At 41.8% G+C, this 24,383-nt stretch overlaps 1 protein-coding gene across 1 annotated transcript in view; it reads right to left on the bottom strand.

The window, feature by feature from the left end:
• faf1 (Fas (TNFRSF6) associated factor 1) overlaps positions 1-24,383 on the bottom strand; it is a gene marked incomplete at its 5' end in the record, with an annotated part of 59,615 nt that overhangs the window by 15,557 nt on the left and 19,675 nt on the right. The window contains 8 exons of the mRNA XM_079221092.1: positions 1,777-1,865; positions 1,976-2,112; positions 6,768-6,922; positions 12,421-12,502; positions 12,616-12,679; positions 12,784-12,907; positions 13,056-13,151; positions 21,415-21,501. Of these exons, the coding sequence (XP_079077218.1) occupies positions 1,777-1,865; positions 1,976-2,112; positions 6,768-6,922; positions 12,421-12,502; positions 12,616-12,679; positions 12,784-12,907; positions 13,056-13,151; positions 21,415-21,501 (834 nt within the window). The remainder of the gene's footprint in view (positions 1-1,776; positions 1,866-1,975; positions 2,113-6,767; positions 6,923-12,420; positions 12,503-12,615; positions 12,680-12,783; positions 12,908-13,055; positions 13,152-21,414; positions 21,502-24,383) is intronic.

Raw genomic sequence — 24,383 nt, 5'->3', positions numbered from 1 at the left:
TGAAATGCTATGACAATCACATTAGCATCGTTGGACAGGCGGTTTTCGTTGATTGACTGTTCAACTGTTAATATGGCATGACATCTGTCATTTGATACAGTAGTTAAAAAAGAGGCACAACAACGTTAGTGAGAGTCTGACGGAGTGTGGGAATAAGAGATGCGACGACTTCACAGCTGACACAATACACATACCAAAACAATGATACGTGTGACATGTAGATAGAAGGACAGGCTCCTAGTAATCATCACAAATCTTAACTAAATGAATTTCAGTATATGATGTGCATTTTTTCAAATTTAAAACACTTGTTAGTCTCCAATTAAACTGTATATTCTATATTGTGGCTAATTTCTAAACCTCTGACCATAAGTTAGCACAAATGAAAGAGTGAAATAGAGCTTGATAGGATTACTCTAGAAGTCAGCTGACTGAAAACCTGTCTGGACAAACACACAGAGTGTCATTTATTCTCTTGTTCGATGTCCCTGAGTAAACACATCAGTAAATGGTTAAAAGGGTCAGGTGAAAGTCTTTCACAGTGAGGGGACCTCCTTGTCATACTGTCCCAGATTCCTGTCTAGGACATGAAAAGACTCCCACCACTGTTCCCTCAATGGTGTTTGTCCACTTTCTCTTGGAGTAAAAGAGGCAGTTGACAGACAGAGCTGCACAGTGAGTCTGAGTCCCGTACCTATACAAAGACTATAGTTGGTACATTACACGAGAACTAAAGGGGAGTGAGGTGAAAAGGTTAAGTATTCTCTGCTTGTCATTACAAGAATACCACAGTTTAAGTGTAAGAATTTAAAAAGACTCAAATGTGGCAACCAGGGTCTTTGAATGTGGCTTTAGTTATCGGCTAAATCAAGGAAGTTAAAATAACAAAGGTTTGACTGGTCTCAAAGACCCCCGAGACGCTGAAATCACCAATATGAACTTAAACTTAAACTTTGAACATGCGGCTAGAAAGATGAAACTTGACCTCTGCATTAAACTCATCCAAAGCATTTTAGGAGCAGTGGGTTGCTGTTAAACGCCCGGGGTTCAGTGTCTCGCTCAAGTACCCTTTGACATGCCGGGAATCGAAACGCCTCCATTCTGGTTAAAGAACCACCTGCTCTACTCACTAAGACCATAGCCGCCCTGAAGATAAGTAGATCATTTAATTTAACCTTCATCCTACTAATTTGGGTCCAAGCGGACTCAACCGGTACACTCTATATCATAATTTTCTGTTTAAATTAGTGCTTTTAAAAATAATGATGTAATACCTATATATTGGGGTTCGGGGGGGGGGGGGCATCAGTTAAAACCTACTATCAATTGCAACTACGAGATAAAATAAAATAGATGTATAACATGTTCGCCATGGGTCCTAATGTAGAGTACCACACACTATCACGGAGGTAGGCACTCATTTGGAAGGATACGGGCACAGATGCTGCATACAATAATGTCCTTGTGTGCTCCGTCTAGTTTTGTTTGATAAAATATGCAAATTAACCAACTTTCCTAAAATAATATATATATTTGTTTTCTTCTTCAGATAACTAGAACTGTTTTGAGAAGATATCATTTAATCATGATGGTTGTTTCTTGCACTAGTTTATTCTCACGGTCCTCAGGGAACGCAGTCAATAGTCCTTGTACTGTATGTTAAATGTTGTTAGGTACTTTTCTAAATAATGCATTTTTTTTTTTACATGTTTAAGAATCAGAGGCAGACATTTATGTTTCACTGTCACTGGCACCCTGACTGTACTCCAACCGTACCTCATCTTTGATGTCCTCTTGTTGTTGTGCTGTGAAGATTTCCATCGCTCCCATTAACCTCATCATCAGCTCATCCACTGTCGTATTGCCTGAAGATAAACAGTGTGTAATTTAATCTTTTTAATTAATTGTGTTTTTACATGAATTACAGAAAAATACACAGTAGATGATATACAAATATGAATAGAGTTGTAATTACCTTGAATAACATTTAGAACTTCATTGGATGTGCGTTTGCCCATGACTACAAGGAGCAGGGGGAACTGGTCTGTCTTGTAGGTCCGTATAGTTTGTGTCACCACACTGCCAAAGTGCCTCGTACACATGGTGAGTAGTCTGAAAGAGATAATAATCAAATGAATCTTCATATTCTATTAAATACATTTTTCTTGGAGCTGAACACATATTTCACAACCTGTAATTTAAAGAAAAATACAGACCATAAAGCAGACACTTAAAATACACATGCATGTACAAACAAAACAATTTACAATGGAAGGAAAAGGATGAGCACACTCCAGTTTTTCCAACTGCAGTCGAAAAAAGAAATACACACAACTCGTGGCAGGACGAACTTTAAAACCAATTCTGCATTTTCTTATTCCATCAGAGTGACATGCTATCTCAATTGGAACCGTAGATGAATTAGTATTCCTCACCAGACACCCAGAATTGATAGGGCAAGAGAGGATTTCTTATTCCATTACAAAGACAGAACTTTTTAAATTAACATTTCAGGGAGAGAAAAGGGTAGCAGGCAGCCGGGGCGCCGCCAAGCTCCCTGTAAATGTCATAATATTAATGAATGGCTATAGACTGAATGCAAATATAGATTAGCTTTTTCTCCCGCCTTTTAATAAGATCTACTTTAATAACTGGTTGGTAAAATAGAGAAGTAATAGAATGGATGGAGGGACAGCGGGGTCAGAGGAAGAAGATAGATGGGAGGTACGCTGTCGGAGGGGGGGTGTAACTCATTACAATATGAAGCCAAAGCGGAGGGAGCTACTTGCAGACTTCTCAAACTGTGAAATATAGTACTTGGGCTCATTGTGATGCTTTTGGAAAGTAATAATCGTACCAATATGTGCAGAAAATATGGATGATAGACTGGAATATTAGGGAAAGATACAACCACAGGGCTTAAAGCAGAACTGAATTTGAGATGATTTCCGAATATGACTCAAAAGTTCAAATGTTGAACTTTGAGTGACCTCCTCGTCTTGCAATGAAAATGTTGGGTCCCGGAAATCGCATTGATCATTTCGTCCTGACATTTGTCCCTGTTCAGACCTCGACCCAGGCAGACCATAACAATAGCCCAGAGAGAAACTCTAACCTGTAATGAAAGGCCAGGGAACAATGGACACTAACTTGAAGGGTAACCCAATCTTAAATCTCCCATCAAACACAAGCCAACCTCTCTTGGTTTCTATCTCAAAACTAAGGATGTCAGTCCACCACAGTAAAAAAAAAAAAATCATCATTACAATATAAAAGCTACTCGGCTTGTAAACACAATATAAACTGCAATAACGACAGATGTGCTATAACCAGGATATGAAGCAGTCGTGAAGCCACCTATAGAACAAGTATGGACACAACACTGAGGGCAGCAGGAAGTCAAGCTACTGCAGAAACCGAGGTGAACAGTTCAGCACGGTCTCATCCATCCATAACATAACATGGTGAAGAATGCGATCTTTAAAATCCTTCAGGGGTAACTAAATGTAGAGAAAACACCTGCACTTAACATGCAACTAACTGCTCTGATGGTTAATGTGATTGACAGCTTCTAATTGGTCGCCAATCCCATCGCCATCACTCAGTGTACGCCCAGACAGCTAAAATAGTTAATGTTTCCCTGGACTGTCACATCACATTCCTTCTCATCTCACCAGGTGCGTGAAGATGCGAGTAGACTGGTTAGACCTGACATTTGCTCCACTGAGCAGCTGATGCATCAGGCTAGTACAGTAGCACTGCAGGGAATGTTTTTGCCAGCCACCTGTACGGGAGAGTGTATGGGAACCGGATGCTCCGATTGCTCACTGTGTCATACACACTTTGTTTCAGAGCAAACATGGACATGTTGTGATTTGAAAATGACATTTTGTTCTCCCTCTCAAACCAGTTATGTCGTCAGGAAAGGGAATGTCAAGAGGGGAAGTCAAGTGTACTTTACTTAGGTTGTGCTCTTAGCGGTAAAGACACCAATTAACACACAAAAGGTCAAAACAATCACATGAACACCTGGGTTTCTGAGTCATTGTACACTGTCATATTATTGTGGCGGGCTCTTGTATGTGGTTGAGGGCCCAAATCTCTACAAAAGAAATAGCAAGACAATAAAGTCATTTTAGTTAATGTTTTAGAGGTGTGCCGCATACAGACATGTGAGCATGGAATAAAATGTGCAACAGATTTAAAGAAGAAAGACCTACACCTACACTAAAAAAAGATCTACTTTAAGTGTGTTTATCTACTTATAGATTCAATATTTGCCATGTGCAAAGACAATACAGCTCCTGTACGATATTATTTCCCATGGGTGACAATTACACCAGCATCCAATCAGCAGGACTGTATTTATGCATAATTAATCATTTAACTGGAAGGCCTGTGAGAATAGAGAGAGCAAAGCAACGGGCACATTCCAATATCAGCAGGTTCAACTCACACTCACACACAATCAGGATACCTTTCTAACAGCCTGTGTGATTGACGCCAATCACCAGTCACTTTGGATCAACCAGAGAGCGTGAGAATACAGAGAAGTGTGTATGTGTGTGTGCACATGTGCATGCATGCGTTAGCAGCAAAGCTGTGACTAGCTGTGTGTGATGAAAAGCTCCAGATGTTGCCTGCCTTTTAATGTGCAATAAAAAGGCTCAGCTGGGGCAAAAAGCAAAGGCGGCCAATGGGAGAGAAAGGAGAGTGGAATGAAGGAAGGAGGGAATTTCCTTAAAAGAAATAATGGAGGGGTGAGGTCAGGCTGAGTCTTTCTTAAATGGCTGCTACCAGAGGGCAGGCTTAACTCTGGAGGTTTTGGGGAGCGGGAGAGGCTTGAGGGAGTGGGATAAAGAGAAGGGAAATAAAGAGAGATGGAAGGATCCGGAAGGGAAAGATGTAGCAGAAACAAGAAGCTAAGTAACGGTAATGAGCAAAACAGCTCCACCTTTACATCCAGCTCTCCACAGCTCAACACGTGAACCAACAGGGGATCTGATGGTCTATTACACATCGCAGACTAAATTAATTATCAAATTAATTTCCAATATTTTAATATAGAATGTACTATTCAGATAAAAAAATAGCGGGACCCGTGTAATAAGCAGGTGTCGCACAGACCTGCCAGCTACCAACACACACTGCTGAAGCTGCACCAAAAGTTGGACGTAAATGGAGAGATAGAGATGTTTGGACTCCGAGGGAGTCCTTCGTCTCCCACTGACCCTCTATTCAGACAGCTTAGTAAAGATTGCCCAATCAGGGGCCTCACTATGCAAACACAACGCCTTTTGTTAGCATGCAACCTCCGAGCTTCAAAAACAGAATGAAGTAGAAGAGAGAATGAAGGGACGGAGATGCGGGGTGTGAGCAATGGAGTGAGAATTGAATGCCAGCAATTAAGGGAGAGGTCCACACAAATGTGAATCGATTTGAAAATGCTGTTTGTGTGTCAAATGAGGTTCCTTCCACACTGACATTTTAGATCATTTTCTAAAAGCTCGCCGCTCACACTGAAATGACAAAACACCGATCTCATTGTCGGTCTTTTGTCGGCTTCAATTGTTAATACTATATAACTGTAAGTGACGGGGTGGGGCAAAGCACCAATTAAAACTACATTAACCTCCTGATGGAAGTATCAAAAACAATGATACTAGAACAAGATGATAACTGCTTCCTTAACAGGGTATTCTGGCAGTTTGCAGAGCACACAATCAACCTCCTCTCCTACTGCAATGCATTCAATATCCCTCTTTATTAGATACAACCCAGTATGCAAACAGTCCTGTCCTCCAGACAGTGAGTCACACATAAATAAAACATAAGGATTAAACATGCAGTCAGGGCTTAGAGGTTCAGTCATTGCTCTTCTTTAACTTTACAGTCGGAGATTGCAAGACTAAACACAGTATGATTCTGGTTCCAGGATCTCTGAGGGGTCCAGAGAATTAAATAGTTAAAGGGCAATTCAATTCCTTAAACAACCTGGGTCTTACAGCTTTAGTCATCATTTTGATTGATTCAAAACTGTTTTCTCGCTAGATTCATGATGAGACTCAGACACCAGGGATAAGATAGAATAAATACCACCGGCTTTAAAACAGAATCCATGTGATATTGCGATTTGAGATATGGGTAATCATTTAGCTCCGAAAATCTACTTTGTTCTGGAAAAAAAGAATGGCGATTTGTTGCAGTGTGATATTCATGTTATCTGTGAAAATACTCGGGACAAAAAAATATATTAATGTGCGAATTAATCGCACTACAAGAAACAGCCCGGTGTGTAAAGGCCTTTAAACTCTTAAAACTATCTGGTTCAAGAGACTTAGCAACAGGGACTGACACAATAACAGGAATATGTGATACTACAATGCAATCCAATAAGTTAAAGCTAATAAGTGTCACAAAAGTAGTATTTTTAGGCCAAACTATTATACTTACTTACAGTTTCTTTTACAGGTGTCCCTACTTTTGTGTCCACCACATGTAGGTGTCCAAAAATAAAATGAACAGTGTGTTATATGGAACAAATTCTAAGCAATATGGTTTTCTTGTGCAAGTCAAATGTGTTTATGGTGAGAAATAAGGATTTTTTTTTAGAACAACTTCAGTCATATCCTACATTTAGTAAATATCACAACTGAAAAATCGAGTAAATCCAGCGAGATACACAAGCGATAAGGGAACAAAACACAACATGCGTAAACTGATAAATCCTGCAGCTCTATGACCAGAAAACAATCAAACTCTGATACCTGGCTTTGTTAGCTTCTTTAGTGACATCCCAGGCCCATGTGATGAAGTTCTGGCTCAGGTAGGAGACGATGGAGTCGGCGCACATCATTTGGGAGCAGAAGACGTTGCTGAGGACACTGTCATCATTGTGGAGGTATATGGCCAGCAGCTTCCTCTGTGGAGAGCAGCAGAATAGAGTTTAAGGTAGTGAAAGAAAACATGTGAGCAAAATGACAAATATCTTTTGACACTTTTTTTTTTCTCATTGCGATTTGATTCATTGTAAACAAAACAACAAAAAGTATAGTTAGATGTTTATAGACGGGTACGAAACTTCACGTATTACAAATTGGATGACCAACTGCAATACCCGAGTCAATAATGATCTGTCAAATCTGTAATCTGTCATTGAAATTATCAAATAAAATAAATAAATCTATTGCTCGCAGATCCGTACAGCTCTGTTGTGTGAGATCTGTCAGCCACAAGTGGGTGTCTCATCGCTGCAGAGACATTTCCACATTACATGACCATAAAATGACACGAGGGGCCACCGGGTGCAGAGCCAGCATGACTTCTACAGACCACACCAAGGCCACAACTGGCAAAACAGCAAATACCACACAAAATCAAATGGAGAGCGGTGTAAATAAAACTCTCGAGGAAGATAAGGAAAAAAGCAAAACCGACAAATCACTCTATTTATTTTACACCAAATGCCAGCAGCCTGTTCAGGTTAGCAGCGTCAGGGCCAGACAATATTGACGAAGCTCCAAATCCAAGGATATTGACACCATCATATAAGCCTGGCAGATTCTCCCTACTGACAATCTAATTAAAAAACAAACACACCCACAAACATAAAAGGTTCCAGGGGACAATGTTGGAAATAATGCTCTCTAAATTACATGTCACTTCTCTTGCTATATACGAACAAATAAGAACAACTCTCTCAGTCTCAGCTTAGTTCATTTTTAACCATGGCTGCGGAGGGGGAGTCAAAAGGTCTGTTTCTCAGGAGCAGTAATCTAGGCTACGTACGCCAAAAAGCAAAAAAATCTACACAGGGCGTAAAACGTGAAGGGAAGTGAAAGGAGAAGTTGTGCTATACTGTGGCCTGTGTAGAATAGGAATGGGAGAGCACTGCTGTGTTTGCTCAACGATTAGTGCTTTAGAATAATCTCCAGGGCTCCTAGAGAGAAGGAGCTGGGGACTCATTCATTGGGCCGATTCAACGGCCTGAAAAGATTAAACACTCATGCTGAGAAGACAAGCAAATTCAGTCTTGAGAGAGGAATGAGTGTGAGGGGAGGGAGAGTCTTACAACATGAAAAAAAAAAAACCTGATACACGCTCAAACACAGACGTCCTAACACACATGCGCAGATGCACAAACTTTGCTGTGTGGTACCCACAAAGTGAAGGACTCACACTCACACACATGCATGCTCAATTAGAGCAAGTGTAAAGACTAATCAAAGTGGGCATTTTCGCCAACTGAACTCCTTCATCTTCGTTAAACTGTCCATACCCCTCTGTTCCCTCTCCGCTTTCAAGTCAGATCTGTATTGTATTGCCTGTCTGAGCAAGGAGGAGCCAATCCCTCAGTTCAGCTAAATTACTAGGTCCAACCTGAGCCAGATAGTGACCCCATAGCCCTTCCTCACACCTGTTCACCTACATCTAAGCTGGCTTTGTGTGTGTGAAGGAGACGGAAGATGTCACGCAATAAACAGGGTTCTCATCGAGTCGGTCTGAGCTTCTGACTGCATAATCAATGTTCCCCGAACTCTGAAGGTAGTCTGATAGTTGAGTTTTAATCATTGCCATATTTAATAGAAAATGTATAATTTTTCATCCGAATGTACAATGCCAATATTTTTATAATGAATCAAACCTCTTTTTACTGATGTGTTGTATTATAGTGTCCCTCTAAATGTGGCCACTGTAAAGAGGAATGTCGGTGGTAGATAAAACTGATATACTAGTTCTGGCACGGTACTGTAGCTACATCCTGGGTTTTGGATGCAGCCCTGTGAATTTAACACCACAGTGAAGCCAAGTGGAACAGTACAAAGCCAACCGGGAAGTGCATCGTGTTGGCTTCTTTAACAGCTCAAATAGTTAAATTATAGTTCATTATAATGAGAAAAAACTTTTCAACAATTAAGAGAAGTCATAACCTTTCAGTATTAACTCTGAACTGTGATGATACTACCCCGGAACCAATCACAATCAGGTAGTCTTCACAGCATGAAGGAATAATAATACTTACAATATTTCCCCCAAAATATGTTTTGTCCACTGCTGATCAACAGGGCCTTCTGATGCTAATTTAAGATTACATGTTCCATGTGGGCTTGCTGTACTATAGGCTGTGTCTGAAATTACTCTAACATTATTTACTTTTGGCACTTTAATTGAGCGTCAAGTGGAAAAACAGCTCCCATAGCACAACACTACTTATTGCTAAAAACCTCACAATGCAACCCAAACTAATCCCCCTCCCCACTAGCCAGTGTCATGTGCCAGCTGTGGAGAGCACACCGCGTTATGGTAAAGCTAATATTAATATAGCTAAAACCCCAGATGATACCAAGTCTTACATGTCATACAGTTTCAAATTACTTTTGTATTAGAAGCCTCTTCGTGGGAACTCTAGGGCTCAGGTTGTTCCTGACAGAGAGCCGATGGTTCAATCTAAGGCCCGTCGTCTGTGGATGATAGTTGCATCACATCCAAAGGAGGCTTTTAATCACAACATGTTTAACCGGGTTCAGAGGAGACCCGTGAGTGAGGTACAGACATAACCAGAAAGGTAAAGAGGGACGGAAGGACAGAGAAGTCCAGATAGTGATTGTTCTACAGATGGCCGTCTGGAAAAGCAAACACTTCAAAATGAATAGCTCAAATGACTGATCTAATGACCCTGAACACACAGTGGGAAAACACATTCAGATCGATGACCAACCACACAGAGGCTCTCCACAGCCTGCTGAAAACACATTACGTTGTTATGACAGAAACGGCACCAAATTCTAAAATGTGACTAAACTGACCACATACGCTATATATCCACAAACGCTAGTTTCCTGCATTTTTACAAACACTCTCCATTGATTTGACCCTTAATCTAATCTATTTATGCATGAGAGTAACCATTTCAGGAGTTACAGTCCTCGATCTGATAGCTATACGTACATCTATGTGCCATTCTGATTTACCGGTGCTCTTTCCTCTTGACTATGCAAGGCTATTGCTGGGTTCTTAAGCGGCTACTTGGTGGTGATAAATCCATGAAGTCCCCTCTCCAGCGAGGCTATGAATTTTGATGTGTCTTTGTGTGTGGCGGACAGGAGAGAAGATGGGAGAGCAGAGCAGAGTGGGGTTAGAGTGATTAACCACTGCGTTGATGGGGATTTAGAGAGGATCGTGGTTAGTGATGGGTGGCCTATCTCTCTGTGCGCTCTGACTAGCCACTGATCCCCAAGAGGGTTCAGCTCAGCTCAGCTCAGCTCTGCAGCCCAAAGCATTTTCATTAAGGATGGATTGAGTCTATCTCAACAGTCCCCCAACACACACCTTCAGAAACACTTCATCAAATGTAGTGTTTTGCTTAGTGATTAGCCTCTCCCAGGCTTTGAGAGAGTGAGACTGATTCCTCTGTTTATAAACCCACCGAGTAGTCCACCTTCAGTCAAATCTGCCTTATTCCAATTTCCCCTTAATGAAGTTGGCTTTTTTTTTCTACGATGGAGGACACAACAACTAGATTCCTTTTCAAATGGAAGCAAAGAGCAAAGGATGGGATGGCTGGGTAGATGGAAGAAGGGGCGGCGTAGTCGCGCACATATGCTACTGTGTAATGAAACCGTCAAAAGCAGCATGTTTTGGCCTGTCGTCTAGGACGCTTGTGACAAAACAGGACAAACACGGAACAGATCAAATAGCTTCTGTTTTCATGCTAAATTCTTTGCACATATCCAGCTTCCCTAAAGCCATTCTAACCACAGCACAGTTGGCAGACTAAGTCTAGCTCACCCAGAATAAAACAAAATACAGTGAAAATGAATACTATTTTGCCCCTGCGCTGTGTAGAGCGCAGTGGTACATTACAGAGTGTGTGAGCACCAGGGAGACGTCGGCCATATTGTGCTGGCTTAAGAGAGGAGATCAGCTGGGAGGCAGGCAACAAGCCAATATTCTCTTTAGGCTTTTCTGTGTATTTCACACACTCCATCGCCGACCCTTATCCTGCAATCTCTCATGCCTTTATTCCTCTCTTTCCTCTCTTTCAAGTTTGTTCCTCTGACTTTTTGTGCCATACTCGCCCTTCAGACCACGTTCTGTTTTGTGCCCCTGCTATCATCGATTCCTCTCTCTCTCTCTCTCTCTCTCCCTCCCTCTCCCTCCCTCTCTCCCTCTCTCTCTCTCCCTCTCTCTCTCTCTCTCTCTCTCTCTCTCTCTCTCTCTCTCTCTCTCTCTCTCTCTCTCTCTCTCTCTCTCTCTCTCTCTCTCTCTCTCTCTCTCTCCTCTCTCTCTCTCTCTCCTCTCTCTCTCTCTCTCTCCCTCTGTGCGCCTGGTGATCTGAACCCCCCTAACATCTTGCTGTGTCCTCACAGTCTAATAAGGCTGTAATCCACACAAGCTGTCAGTTGATACAAGCATCCTTAAAAGGACAAAAGCCAAAAAAACAAGCGGGGAAAGTGGACAGCTAAAAATAAAGCCTCAGCTGTCAGGGTGAAAATTTGACGAGGGTTTTGACAAAATTATATCAATGTGGCTATAAAGCCTTCCCCACACAGCATGACACAAGGGGTAGACAAATAACAGTAAACACTGTATGAAAAAGGACTTTGAAGTAAATACAGCGTTAATGCCAACACACTGCAAATTAAGGTAATTTAAGGTTGCATGAAAGGTAGCAGTTTTTACGTTAATGTCAATGATATGTATGTTAGTTAAACTTGTTTTGTTCCTCCGTTTCAGTTCAGTTTGTGGTTGGCATATACTGTTATGATTTTTCTTTTTGACTCAGAACCTCATTTAGAAATATCGCTAATTGGCATTGAGGTCCTGATTTCAGGTTGTTTGTAATCATCATTAGGCTACTTCAGAGTTACGTTATTTTCATTTCTCAACTAAGGCAGCATTCAGACCAAACATAAACTCTGTGTCAAAAAAAACTCTCACGGGACAGCAGGAGCACCAATGCAGCAAAACAAAAAAGAAAAATCAATCTACAATTTACTGAAGCCTGGACTGCAGACTAGTCATGTACTGAAATTTGTCATAACACTGTCTTAAACTGTCTTAAATTCCCACCAGCTCGGTAATGTAGGAAAAGACATTCGAGAGGCAGCATCTCCCTTGACAGATGAATGAATGAATAATACCCGGCTCAGTCCTCCTGTGTTGTCTTAAGTAAAGAAAACTGCTAAAAAAAAGAAAGAAGCAGAGTTGGACTACACCAAGCAGGGATGACATCAGTGCTAAAGGACAAGCCACCATTGGTAACATCGGTGCCTCGTATCTTACAAAGTCAAAATAAAAAAGTACGACACATAAAAGGGGAGAAGAACAATAGGATTTTGTTACCTATTATAGTTTCTTGATCAATTAAAAACCTTATTATACCTTTGAGGCACAAAAACAGTCAATCAGCTTACTTACATCTCTGGCTTTGCCATAGAAGGCCTCTTGAGACGCCGCCTCCAAAGACCCGATGAAGAACATTGGGTGGGTCTCTCCATACCTAAAGGACACGCAGAACAGACAACCAATACACAAACACATCGTTACATGCCAGCCTTCTGTGATTTCCAATTCCTTCAAATCAAAATGAGAAGCATCTGACACTTAGCTCACCTTGAAGAAAATTCGGCAGTAAAGTGCAGTAAGGCATCAGCTTCGTTCTCACTATTCTCTGGCACTGTGAGGGGACAAAAAGGATTTCATGGTCAAGCTTTGAGATGCATGTCATTGGCATTTAATACAATACCTGGAGATGAAATTAAGCTGCTACACTGTACTTACTCATAGGTGCTTTCCGACAGGTAGAAGAACCCATTCCAAACATCTCTGAATCGTCCACACCAAACTCTGATGCATCCTCAAAATCATCCCCCTCACTGTCGCTGACCATATGGACATCTGCACACTGTAAACATAAATCAAATCGCTCATTTACGGACACATTTCAACAGAAGTAATAGACAGAAACATTTTGATACCATGTTTTATACGTTAGCATGGACACACAGTGCCCAAGGAGAAAGCAATCCACAGGACAGAGTGCGTGTTTATACCTCTTCTGTGGGTTCCTGGGAATTGACTGGTGAGGACCTTCGGCAAACACTGAGGTGATGGCAAGGATAGCTGATCCCAGAGACAGCGAGCGTCATCTGAAAACAGGGAACATAATGAAAGAGTGATTAACAAGGCAAGGACAACCAGTTGTGTGAGATCTCAGACCACTAGTGAATACAAGTGATTGAGTCCTATCTGTTCATCAGGGGGAGTGAGTGATGCTCATTTTCTTAGCAAAAACAGTACTACCAACTCAAATATCATGAGAAACTTTATGATTTTCAAACACAGGATTGATCTTCCACCTAATAAGCGGAGCTTCTTGATGAGGTTTCTGCACACCTGCAGTAGCTGTTAGCGTGATGGTGGTTTGCAGTAAGGGAACACTTGACTAATGAGCTCCCAAATCCGAAGCCAGGACGGTAAATGTCAGCGTTCAGCAGGGACTCATTACAGCTGGTGTCTCGTGGATAAGATCCCAAGGGACATCAACAATACAGACAAGGCTGTTGAAAGACAAAGTGCTAAACTAAAAATACCCACTTTTAAAAAGTGGTGTGCCAGTAATTCCCATTATGTAACAATGTGGAACCAAAATACAACTTCAAAGAAGTGACCTCTGAGAGCAGGACTGGTAACAATCAAACCGCGACTAATAGAATGAATGTAGTGAAACTTGTCACAATAATGCAACAATATATTCACTGACGTACTAATTGTTTAGAGCAGAGCAGAAAGTCCAGATGCAAATACTTTTCTGGGAGAGTGATCTTCAACACAACAGGGCTGAGGCAGGGCCGGGTGTGATAAGAGGCAGAGAAGCTGCTAGTCCCCTGCAGAGGTCCTGTGATCTGCTCCATTGTCGGCTGCTAAGACACACAAAGAGCAGCTGGACATGGTTGAATCAGGAGACGATTACATGCAACGCCAATTGAGTCTGAAAAGGGCTACACAAGACCGCAGGGAGTTTCGCTCTCTCTCTCTCTCTCTTTAAAGCGGAGCGGTTCCTCATGCTGGCCTCGGCTTCTATAGCAGGAGAGAACAGTGTAACCACTAGACCTTGTCAGCAACATGGACTTACTAGTGAGTACTGCTGTGTACCTGGCACTGATAAGTACAAACATATCGGACAAAGTGCCACACGGTCTTTTATTTTACATCTTTGCACACTGTTATCTTTTGAATGTTAGAAAGTAAGTTAGCCGCGACCAAGAGACCAAACTATTTGCACAAAAAGAAATTTGGACAGTTGTGGCTGAGCTACATGCGTGACACGGTGCAACTAGTGTTGCGCAATAAGGAGGCAAAACTCATATCACAATATCTATTCCTTTCAGAACTTTGGGCGTCTTAGACCACAATGGGCCAAAAACAATGACTGCTTTACAGTAATATTGATTAGTCAGGTATTTAATTCAATGGTGTAACAATAAACTGACATCTGTTTAAATATACTTCACTATCACGATATAGATTGTTATTGTGTGATATTTTATTAATAAGGCCTTCCCTGGGTTATGGCCATGTTATTTGTACCTTAGATGTGGTTGTTCATACACATAGTTCATATTTTAAATCAAATCAATTGTTTACATAAAGATTGTTTTTCCTGAATGAAGATAATGAACTCTTTCCTAATCCCAAGGAGAGGAACAGCCATTTTCCAATTTGTTGCAGCCAGAATATACTGAATATACTGATTACAATATTCACCACTGTGTCGTTCATTCCCACCAGGTCAGTAACCAAGGAGAAGATATGAGAAACACAGTACCTCCCCTGACAGTTCGAGAATGAAAAATATCCTGATGAGCGTTCCTCCTCCATGTTGTCTTAAGCAGAGAAAAGCGAAAAAAAAAGCAGTGGCTGGACTGCCATGCAATGTTGAAACTACACAAACAAAGAATGACATCACAGCGAGAGGGAAAAGCCAACAGTGAAACACATTTATGAAAAAAAACACATCTGTTGTTTCTCAGTGAATTAAAACCTTTCCTGTGAGACCGAAAACCGTCAGTCAGCCCAGAAAGAGTAACAAAGGTGTACAAACAGAGCAGAAGAGTAGAAGATTGTATTTCTTGTGTATTACCAATTAGTAGCGAGTGTACTCTTGACAATTAGAAGTGTGTAAATGTCACAGCAAGGACAGCTGAGCATCCCTGGAACACCTACGAAGAACACTTAACTGAATTGCCCCTTCTTTGCTCGTGTAACTTAACTCTAACTCGTTTAGTAGTCCGGTCCCGTTTATTAGATCACTGTGTTATCCATATTTTTTTTTCTCCAGAGAACTTTACAAAGTAATGGAACAAAAACATAATTCGCCCAACAGTAAAAGTAAAGTAAGTTAACAACACTTGTTAAACAAAAGAAAAAACAACAAACGACTTAAAGAGAAGCTGCGGCCATTGGAGACCTGATGGGTCTCAGGCCTGAGGGCTGAATTAGCACCGAGAGAGCGTTGTAGGTATTGAGCCGGACAAAGATATACAGGCCTTAAGGATGTGAAGGCATGGCCCAAAGTCTATTCTGCCCGTTCCCCAATCGAGTGGCAATCAAACGTGAGAATCTTAACAGCGGCTGCCGGGAGGATCCCCATAAACCCTTTACCCCCACTACTCACAATGAGAGGCTTTCGTCTGAGGGCCTAATAAGTGTATAAATAAAGTTGATCACTTCCCCCGTCAAAGACAGCCTGGAGGGTTTGGGTTGACATGGATGCAAGGAGGGGAGGTGAAAAGGGAAAAAATGAGTTGAGTGCCTCTCAATCCTCTTCCTCGCTTTGACCCCACGGCTTCTCCTGATGTTGAGGTACACAAGTGCAGCTTGGCGGCTCAGTGGTAAAACGTGGAAACAAGGCTGAAGCGCCGCAGGGCACGGGGGTTGGAGGGATGAGGTTAACCCCCCCAAATGACCCTCTCCCACATCTCCACACAAAGGAACTGGCTCCTCTTTTTTGGATTCTTTTAATTAACACTTGCACTGAGGCTCTAAGCATTCAGGGGCCGATACAGGGAAAGAATTTTCTCTCCCTTAACCCCCCCCTCCCTCCTTTCCCTTTTCCCTTCAACCCTTTCTTCCCTTCTTTCTCTCCCTTCATTCTTTCTGTGTTTCATTTTTTTCTTTTCTAGTGTAGGCAGTGTTTGGATTAGGTGTCTGGCTGTGAGTGTGAGATAATTACTACTGACAGCTGCACTGACGGCAACCACAACGCCACCTTACTCAACTTTCTCTTTGATGGACCAGGGGAGGAACGGCAACAAAAGTGAGGGAGTAAAGGCAAAGGTAAAGGCAAAGGAGATGGACAGAGAAGGAAGTGCTGAGAACATGGAAAGAAATTATACAAGAATACAAGAACATTAATAGAGCAAAGGAGGCCAAGAAAGAAAGAAAAAAGAAGACAGGCCAGGTGTGCCTCCCCCTCAACACCTATTGGGCTCTTTGTTCCAAGTTCCATTGAGCTAGCTGAAGATATGCCTCTCCTGATTAGCATCTGGGCTCCTGCACAGTGTGTGTAACGCATGTCCACACGCAAACAAATGCAAATACAGAGCTAGCGGCTAAGGTAGGCATAAATAAATGACTAACAGTTCAATGGGATGCTTTACAGGCCACTGCTGAACAAACCCTTTCTATGAAATGTGCGCTTCACCGAACGCATACGGACAGTTAGAAGAGATAGAAAATGAGATTGACAGACTAACTTGGTGCTGAATGTCACCTGAAGGCAGCCAATTGCACAAGGGAGGGGGTTCTGCCTCAGCTTACTGCTGAGCCCAGTTGCTGTGGAAACCACCAGGCCCCCCACCTCTTCAATAAATCTCCAGTTTAATAGGCCCCTATCAGGTAGAGGAGGATTCCATTAATACCAGCTGGGAACTGGAGGGAGGTGCTGGCCTACAAGGCCAGGCACCTCCGAGGCTCCGCAGCATTAATACATTAGCAAACACCATGAAACACTACATAAATGTCAGCAATTACTGGCAAGAAGGAAGGGTGGGTGGTGGTGGAGGTTGAAGAGACGAGGGGATGTAATAAGAATGTTCCACTGGCTGTCAATCACTCCAACAGGTGTGGAGGAAAGACTGCCAATCAAACAGCTCCAATGAGAGGAGGCCTGTCTGGAAACTCTCCATGCTGTATTGTTTTGGCGAAAAAATAGAAGAGGAGAAGGAGACGGAGGAAGCTGGGGGAAGAAGCTCAATCAACGCATTTCAAATAGCACAGGAAATCAATGTCCTGTTGGCCTCTCATATCAACTGTTGCCAAAACCTCTGTCGTCATCCTCTTCAGCACTGTTCAGAGCAGCTTTGCAAAAGCCACGAGAATCGCGAGGAGCTCGATCACGGTATTCGCAAATAATGCTGAAGTGTTTGTTCTAATCTACTAAATTAATTCCATAAAGTTTTGAATACAGCAAAGTTTTTTTTTTTCTTCTAACGGAGGGCTTTTCTAGTACTGTCAACAGTGTTGTGATGCAGCAAACCCGATGACAATTAAAAGAAATGCTAAAACAAACACACACAAATAAGACTGACAGTGTGATCCTCTACTCTGGCAAACACTACAAACTGTCTTGTAATGAATCTACGAGCAACAGTGGAGTCATGGCACCTAAAAGGTCGATTCAAGATAAAGCTTACTCGCTGATTGTGGCCAGTAATGTACCAGGTGTGCGTCGGGTATCACACCAGGTACTGAAACAATGACATTATTCTTTGGATTAAACTGGAACGATGTTTGATAGCTCAACGGCAGAAAGGTGTTCACATTAGCAACCACTTTTGAGGGTTGCATTGTAGGAGTTGATGAAGCTTTTAAAACATTGTGGAACAAGGATGAATAAATAATAAATAGATAAAATTATCGCTACAGTTAGCAATCTGTTGTGGTTTAGATACTCTAGATAAACACCGACAAATATTTAAAACCAGTGTGTACCTGCCTGCTAGTAATGAGCATCCCTCACGTTGCTACTGCTTCAATTACACTTTGTGCCACTTCCTTTAACATTCAACTTCCTCGGTCTAACGTGACATACAATAACACAGTGCTCTGAATGAACGGATCTGTTGTCCAGTGCTACTTGAGCATTATCCATCCAGATCCAATTCCATCCCTCCATAAGGATTCAGAGCACAATAAACAATGAAACACATTGAGTGGACAGTATCAGGGAGGGTGACGTAACACACGACTAGTTTCCCTGAAAGGTGTGAATTTCTTTTGCTCAAACAAAACGTAAACAATGACACCACTCAAATACACAACACAAGAACTGAGAGAGAGATACTCTGGGCCAGTTGATCCGTCAGATGAACTATAATAAAGAAAATATTTATGCTTCTTGTGCCTGCAAAAAAAAGTATAAAGTTTTACATCTTCACTTATTACTATTTAATGCGGCAACTGCAGCAATCAACCTGTCTGGGAATCAACGAGGGACGACCAACTCAGCTGCAACTGCAGCTAAAATGATATCGTCCCGTTCAGTGCTGGGTATCATTTTAGAAAATGTTTTAATATCGTTGCTAATACAACATCGCAGTTTCCTTAACAATAGCAAAACAACAGTTTTAATCTAAAAGTCTCGAAAACACAAATGTTTTGCAAAAAAAAAGAAGGAATAAATATTAAAATCTAACATCAGAATATTTTTTAAATACTGCATCAATGCTTACTATCGTGAACGTTAGTTAACAAAATAAAGCACACTATAGAAACTGATAGCCAGGAAATGCAAGACTTAAATAATGAGGAAACAATTTTTCAAAACATTAAATTCAAATTGTGATGCTAAAGACACAGTTTAATCTTATTTCTGTTTTTAGGTTTGTTTTGTAATATCTCCCTCTAGGGACTACAGATGAAAAATAGCCTCTTGGCTAACTCTGGCGAATTTACAGAAATGTTTTTTTTAATGTGCACTGTCCCCTTATCAAATAAACCATTTAAAAAAAATAATAATTTAAGTTCAGTTGGTTTCTATAAAGTACTGAGGTTTGACACCCAGCCAAAGACAGTGTGTTTACTAAAACAGGCACATTTGCAAACACACAAATGCAAATAGGCACACACTAAAACAAACGCAAGCAGGAGCACACAGTTGTATCACAGACTTAAAGGCAAAGCATAGTTAAGTAGGAATCGATTCTGCTGAAAGTGGGCTAATGTGCGGAGCTAAATGTAATCTGGGGCCTCTGGCTGCCATATTTATTGGCCTAAACCCCGGGAGATGAGACTGGGCTAATGAGGTAGACACTAACACTGGCTCCCCACCCGCCCTGCCAAGCCCTGGGCTTTCTCTGTTAATACCTTCCGAGGTTTCAATAAGAGGGCTGTGGCTAGAGCAGAGGCCATTATTACACTTCTGTCTCTGTGCTTTTTAATATCTCCTCATCCAAGAAACAAACGCTGCAGATGTGCGTTAGCCAGGTGCCAACCGGGCCAGTGATGCCACAATGAGCTGCAATCTATTCATGATCCCTGGCAATCATATCCACGGCTACCAAGGGGGCCGAGCCGAGGTTCACCGACAACAAGATCACGAAAATACTAGAGGTAATAAATAGAATTATTTTACTTTATCCTTACTTATTTTTAAGATTACATTGAGATTAGCAGGCCTTACTTGGTGATGAGATTCACAAACTTGCGTGCATTGCTGGTTTTCATGATTAGGTTTCATATTTTTGCAAATTAAAATGCACACAAATGCTTTAACTCCACTTAAAAGTGAACAATATTTGTTTCATAAATATCTAAAAAGAAATATAGTTTGTTTTATATACAATATATTTTTTTGAAATAGCGATTCATGGCAGTTAGTGGAATAATTTTGTATTATGCAATTCATGTATCCAACCATTCAAATACTTAATCCTCACAGTTATAATTTATTTTATTGATGTACTAATGTTTCCCGTCCTAAAAAATATGATAGAAATAAGTCCATCGGTATTCAGGCAAGGGAAACTTTAAAAATGTTTTTTCAAAAAGTAATTCATTGCTGAAAACATGCCTCCTATTCCTGTCTGTTTTTACGTCACAAATTCTGAGTTAAATCTACTGCTGCTGGACGCAGTTTTTAGACGTTAGATGTGAGCCCTTCTCACTGTGAACAGGAAATTCATGAAGCTCAAGCTGCATGTTGTGGTACAAACAGGAACAGGGAAGTAATTTGGTGCCATAATACATGAGGTCAGTCACTGCGCCACATGACCACAATGTGCCTTCAGATTTGAACTAAGATTTGTATTTCTGGTGCAATCCTAGACGGTTTACAGATCACATAGCTGGACAAAGATAATGTTAACAATAATAAATCTGCATGATGGTTTGTTTGGTGGTTACCGGCTTTACAATTGTCTGCTCTTGGCTGTAATGGAATGAAATAAAGCAAACAATTTCTGAGTGAAAGGATGCATAACCTTTTGTCCTTTGCCCTTTTAGGCACATTGTAGTGTAATGTATTTGCTTTCACTGTTAATCTTAAAAGCTTTACTTTTAGTTGTAAAAACAGGTGCAGGTATTGTTCATTCACTTTGAGGAATTGAAACATGAATAATGGGTAACAAATATTAATCGACAGTATCCAACAAAACACATACAGGAAAAAGGTTTTCCTTATTAGCCACAAAGGTGCACTACCAGAAATGAATAGAACATTTGAAGCTGTGTTGCTACAGTAGAGCCAGTTCTGGCATACGACACATTCGATGATATCACTTTGAAAAAATAAAACACTCCAATAATCATATAGATCTAAAAGGAAAACGTTAGCTAGGGGTTAACACAAGAATGTGTGTACAACAGCTCCTCAATGTAGCATGATAAACCATCCCATACAATTAGCATGGGAACACATAGGCTGTCAAAGAAGGGGTGAGACAAAAGGGGTCAGAGGTTCCTCAAGGTTCTGTATGAGGGCTGCTTCTGATCAGCTTGACTGTGTGCAGGGTGAATGGCTGGGAAGAGCGACCCCGGGACAGGAGAGGTCAGTGGGACTCAATGATGTGAGCTTTAATGTCCACAGATAGAGGACATAGGACGGGAACCGTCTTTGACATCTTAATTAGCTTCAACATCTTACTCTCATGCTTCTGACAGATGGTTACGAGATTGCTTCCAGAGTGTGGAACAGTTTCCACTATTACTATCAAAGTAATGGAAATCAGTCATCTGTGAACCATGGGCTTTAATATATTTGAGAGAGCTGTCTTGGATTGAAGAATCAATGAGGGCAACATATAGGGAAGTGAAGATAGATGTTGATATTGCTTCCTGGAGAACGTTAAAGTAAGTCTAAGTAACAACTGTTACATCTTGGATGTGTTTTTGTGTGCCTGTGCTCCTTACAGAGTCATCGGACGCTGACGCGGGCCACCCATCCCACTGTTGATGTCGGACTGGGATGTTGGTCAAGTCGGAAATGTTCCTCTTCACCTGCAAACACAAAGGGAAGATACAATTATTAGTATATCTTCAAAGCACAAAAAACTATACTAAAGATACAAAAACATTAAATACAAAAACACGAGACAGCTCAAGTATAAATCTCCACCAAGACTTTACTTTTTACCATCCTCTCATTGTGACGTAATACTAAAACTGAAGGTGGAAACTATTTCCACTCTATTTAAACAATAAATATATATTATAAATTATAAACAGGGCTACATCAAAGTATCCTCTATTGAGTAGCAAGAGGAAAAGTAGGATGGAGGCAGAGAATGAAGAAAGAGATGAGTCAAAAAGAGAGAGGAGGGGAAAAAAACAGCCAGTGTTATCAGCATTCCTTGGATGCCACAGCTAATGCCCAGCAACAACAACCCCACGCTCTGAAATGAACAGTATTTCTCTTTTCCCATTCATGCGCAGACGCTGTATCTGCATCACTTAATAACATTCCGTGCTTTTAAACAGTTAGCAGGCAGCAGCGCCTGTCCCACCGAGCGCCGCGTTACACCGTCCAGTGGGTTGTTGGTTTAAAGCCCTAACGCCAGCCTGATGTGCGCCAGCCGAAGGTGATCAAAGCCCTGGCGGCGTCTGAGCGCTGGCGGCCGTGGATTCTAGAGCATTTGTTCAGCAGAATTCTGCCCTTCAGGCCCGCGGGGCTGGACACTGATGCTGAGAAAACTGTCAATTGTGGAGCAAAGATCCCTCTACACACGGGTCAAATCCTGTCTTTGTAAAAAGCACTGAAGAGAGATGGATCCTTGGGCATATGCAAGGCTGCTGGTCATGGAGGTGGAAACTTAAATACGCTACACAAAGTCAAAGCCAATGTCAGGCAAAGCAGGAAAGCAGCTGCAGAATACTGAGCTAACAAGACTGCAGGACAGACTTTCACCGTCACACCTTAATATTACTACTTTGCGTCTGTGTGGGGGTCTAAAGCATGCACAAATTACTATAGTTAAATCTGATTTATATCCCTTTAATCAAGGCAACAGTAAATATTCTATTGAAGGTATCAATCTCTCAAAGAAATTATATTTTATTTGTGCTGGACCTGGCATAGCAAAGCAATTTGGAGTACAAACAAGCTGAGGAACAAATAAAAGAACAATAATAATTGAGTGGCACAGTCCATCCTTTGTCTTTCTAGCGTAAATCCCACACCACACTGCTCGGGGCCTATCCTTATGAAGAGAAGCTATGGCCAGGATAGCATACCGGGGTCAGAGCGGGTGGCCAGTGTTATTACAGAGTGTAATATCTATGTTTGACCAGCCGGACTACAGGGATTTGACTGACCGGCTGGCCAGCCGATGAATAGAGGGGAAAAGGGAGGAAAGGAGAGGCATAAACACTAGTAATGAAGAGGCTTCAGTCAGAGGTTAAAGCAGCATCAGAGAAACAACAAACTAACACCCACCACCCAGAGAATGAAGGTGAGAGGTGGAGGGAGTCAGACAGTGAAAGGCACCTGGCAGAGGACAACCTGATCTCAACACAGAAAGAAAACACAGCTACACACCAGGCTCGCCCACCTGAAACTACACCACCAGAATCTGCAGACACTCACACAGGTCTCCTCTGACCATTTGAAAAGTACGGCACCATTATGAGAATCTGACGCAACCATATCAAAGACAACAAAAGTCCTTTTGAACGTGGCAACGGACCAACAGGGTGACACAATGCCTTGCTCTGGCTTCTCCAGGTAGCTGAAGTTTTTACAGCAGCCCTCAGTTACAAAGCATTGCCTGTGCACAAGGAGCAATACTGTCTAATGCTGCCCCCTGTCTGCCAAAACAGACATCTCACTGAGAAGTAAACCGCAATCAAATTATATTTCATCCGACTCATTTTATCAGTAACTCATTTTACAATCATTTTACAAAGCAAATTTGTCTTACTATTCCCCACGTGTTTGACCTAAAACTAAGGAGTGTTGTTGGAATGCCATTATATGCAGAACATGGCACCAATGATGAAAAGTATCCATCAACCTGACTCGCACATACAGAAGCTAAAATGTAAAGGAAATGTCTTTCACAGAGCAGAACAGGATATAAATAAAAGTTGGTGACAAATACAGCACTGCTGATTTGTGTGATGCTGTTCCTGTTGAAATGAAGCAGGTGTGTACGAGCTCTACACAACATTAGACTAGCTGTGGTGCTGAGCTGCTGGGCAATATGCCTCAAGGCAAAATTAATGATCCAATCATTGTAAATGCCAATTGCCTGTAATCCCTAGCTGGAAGCAAATCAAAGAGAAGGAAAGGTTTCCGTTAAACAGTCACAAGCTCTCTCTCGCTCTCTTTCTTCGCCTCTCCTAGGCACCAGATGCCTTTCTTTCATTATTTTTTCGATCCAACCTTCCTTTTCTCAGCTCTGTAGCCCTGTCTGCATTTGGTTCCTATATGTCTCCCAGCTGCGGAGTAGAGATGGGGCCCAGGCCCAGCCCCGGGGGGCAGTCAAGGAGGGAAATCCCCAGGACAACTGGTCTGGTCACGGACAACCCGAAACCAGCAGCCATCCCTATTCTACCCTCTACTTCCCTGGCAAACATTTGCTCTCCAGCTTAGCTCAGAAGCTAGCCAGCAACTTACCCCCACACTCTTGTCTGGTAATGCCAATCAGAGTCTACACAGCCCTGCACTCTAGAGATGGAGAAAAAAGAAGGTAGAGAAGGGACACTGGGAGAGAGAGATGGAGAAAGAAGGAATAGAAAGGGAGGGGCAAGGGCAGTTCCCTGAGAGCCACAAGGCAAAGCAAGAGCCTTTGGCAAAGGCAAACAAGAAGATGGGAGTCTATCCCTATTGATATGCACAAGCAGAGACCATCGGCTAGTCTTCAGCTAAGACAAAAGGAAGA

Source organism: Taurulus bubalis (genome assembly GCF_910589615.1).
Source record: "Taurulus bubalis genome assembly, chromosome: 7".
Taxonomy (NCBI): domain Eukaryota; kingdom Metazoa; phylum Chordata; class Actinopteri; order Perciformes; family Cottidae; genus Taurulus; species Taurulus bubalis.
The sequence above is the reverse complement of the archived record's forward strand: the minus strand, read 5'-3'. Positions and strand labels throughout refer to the sequence as shown.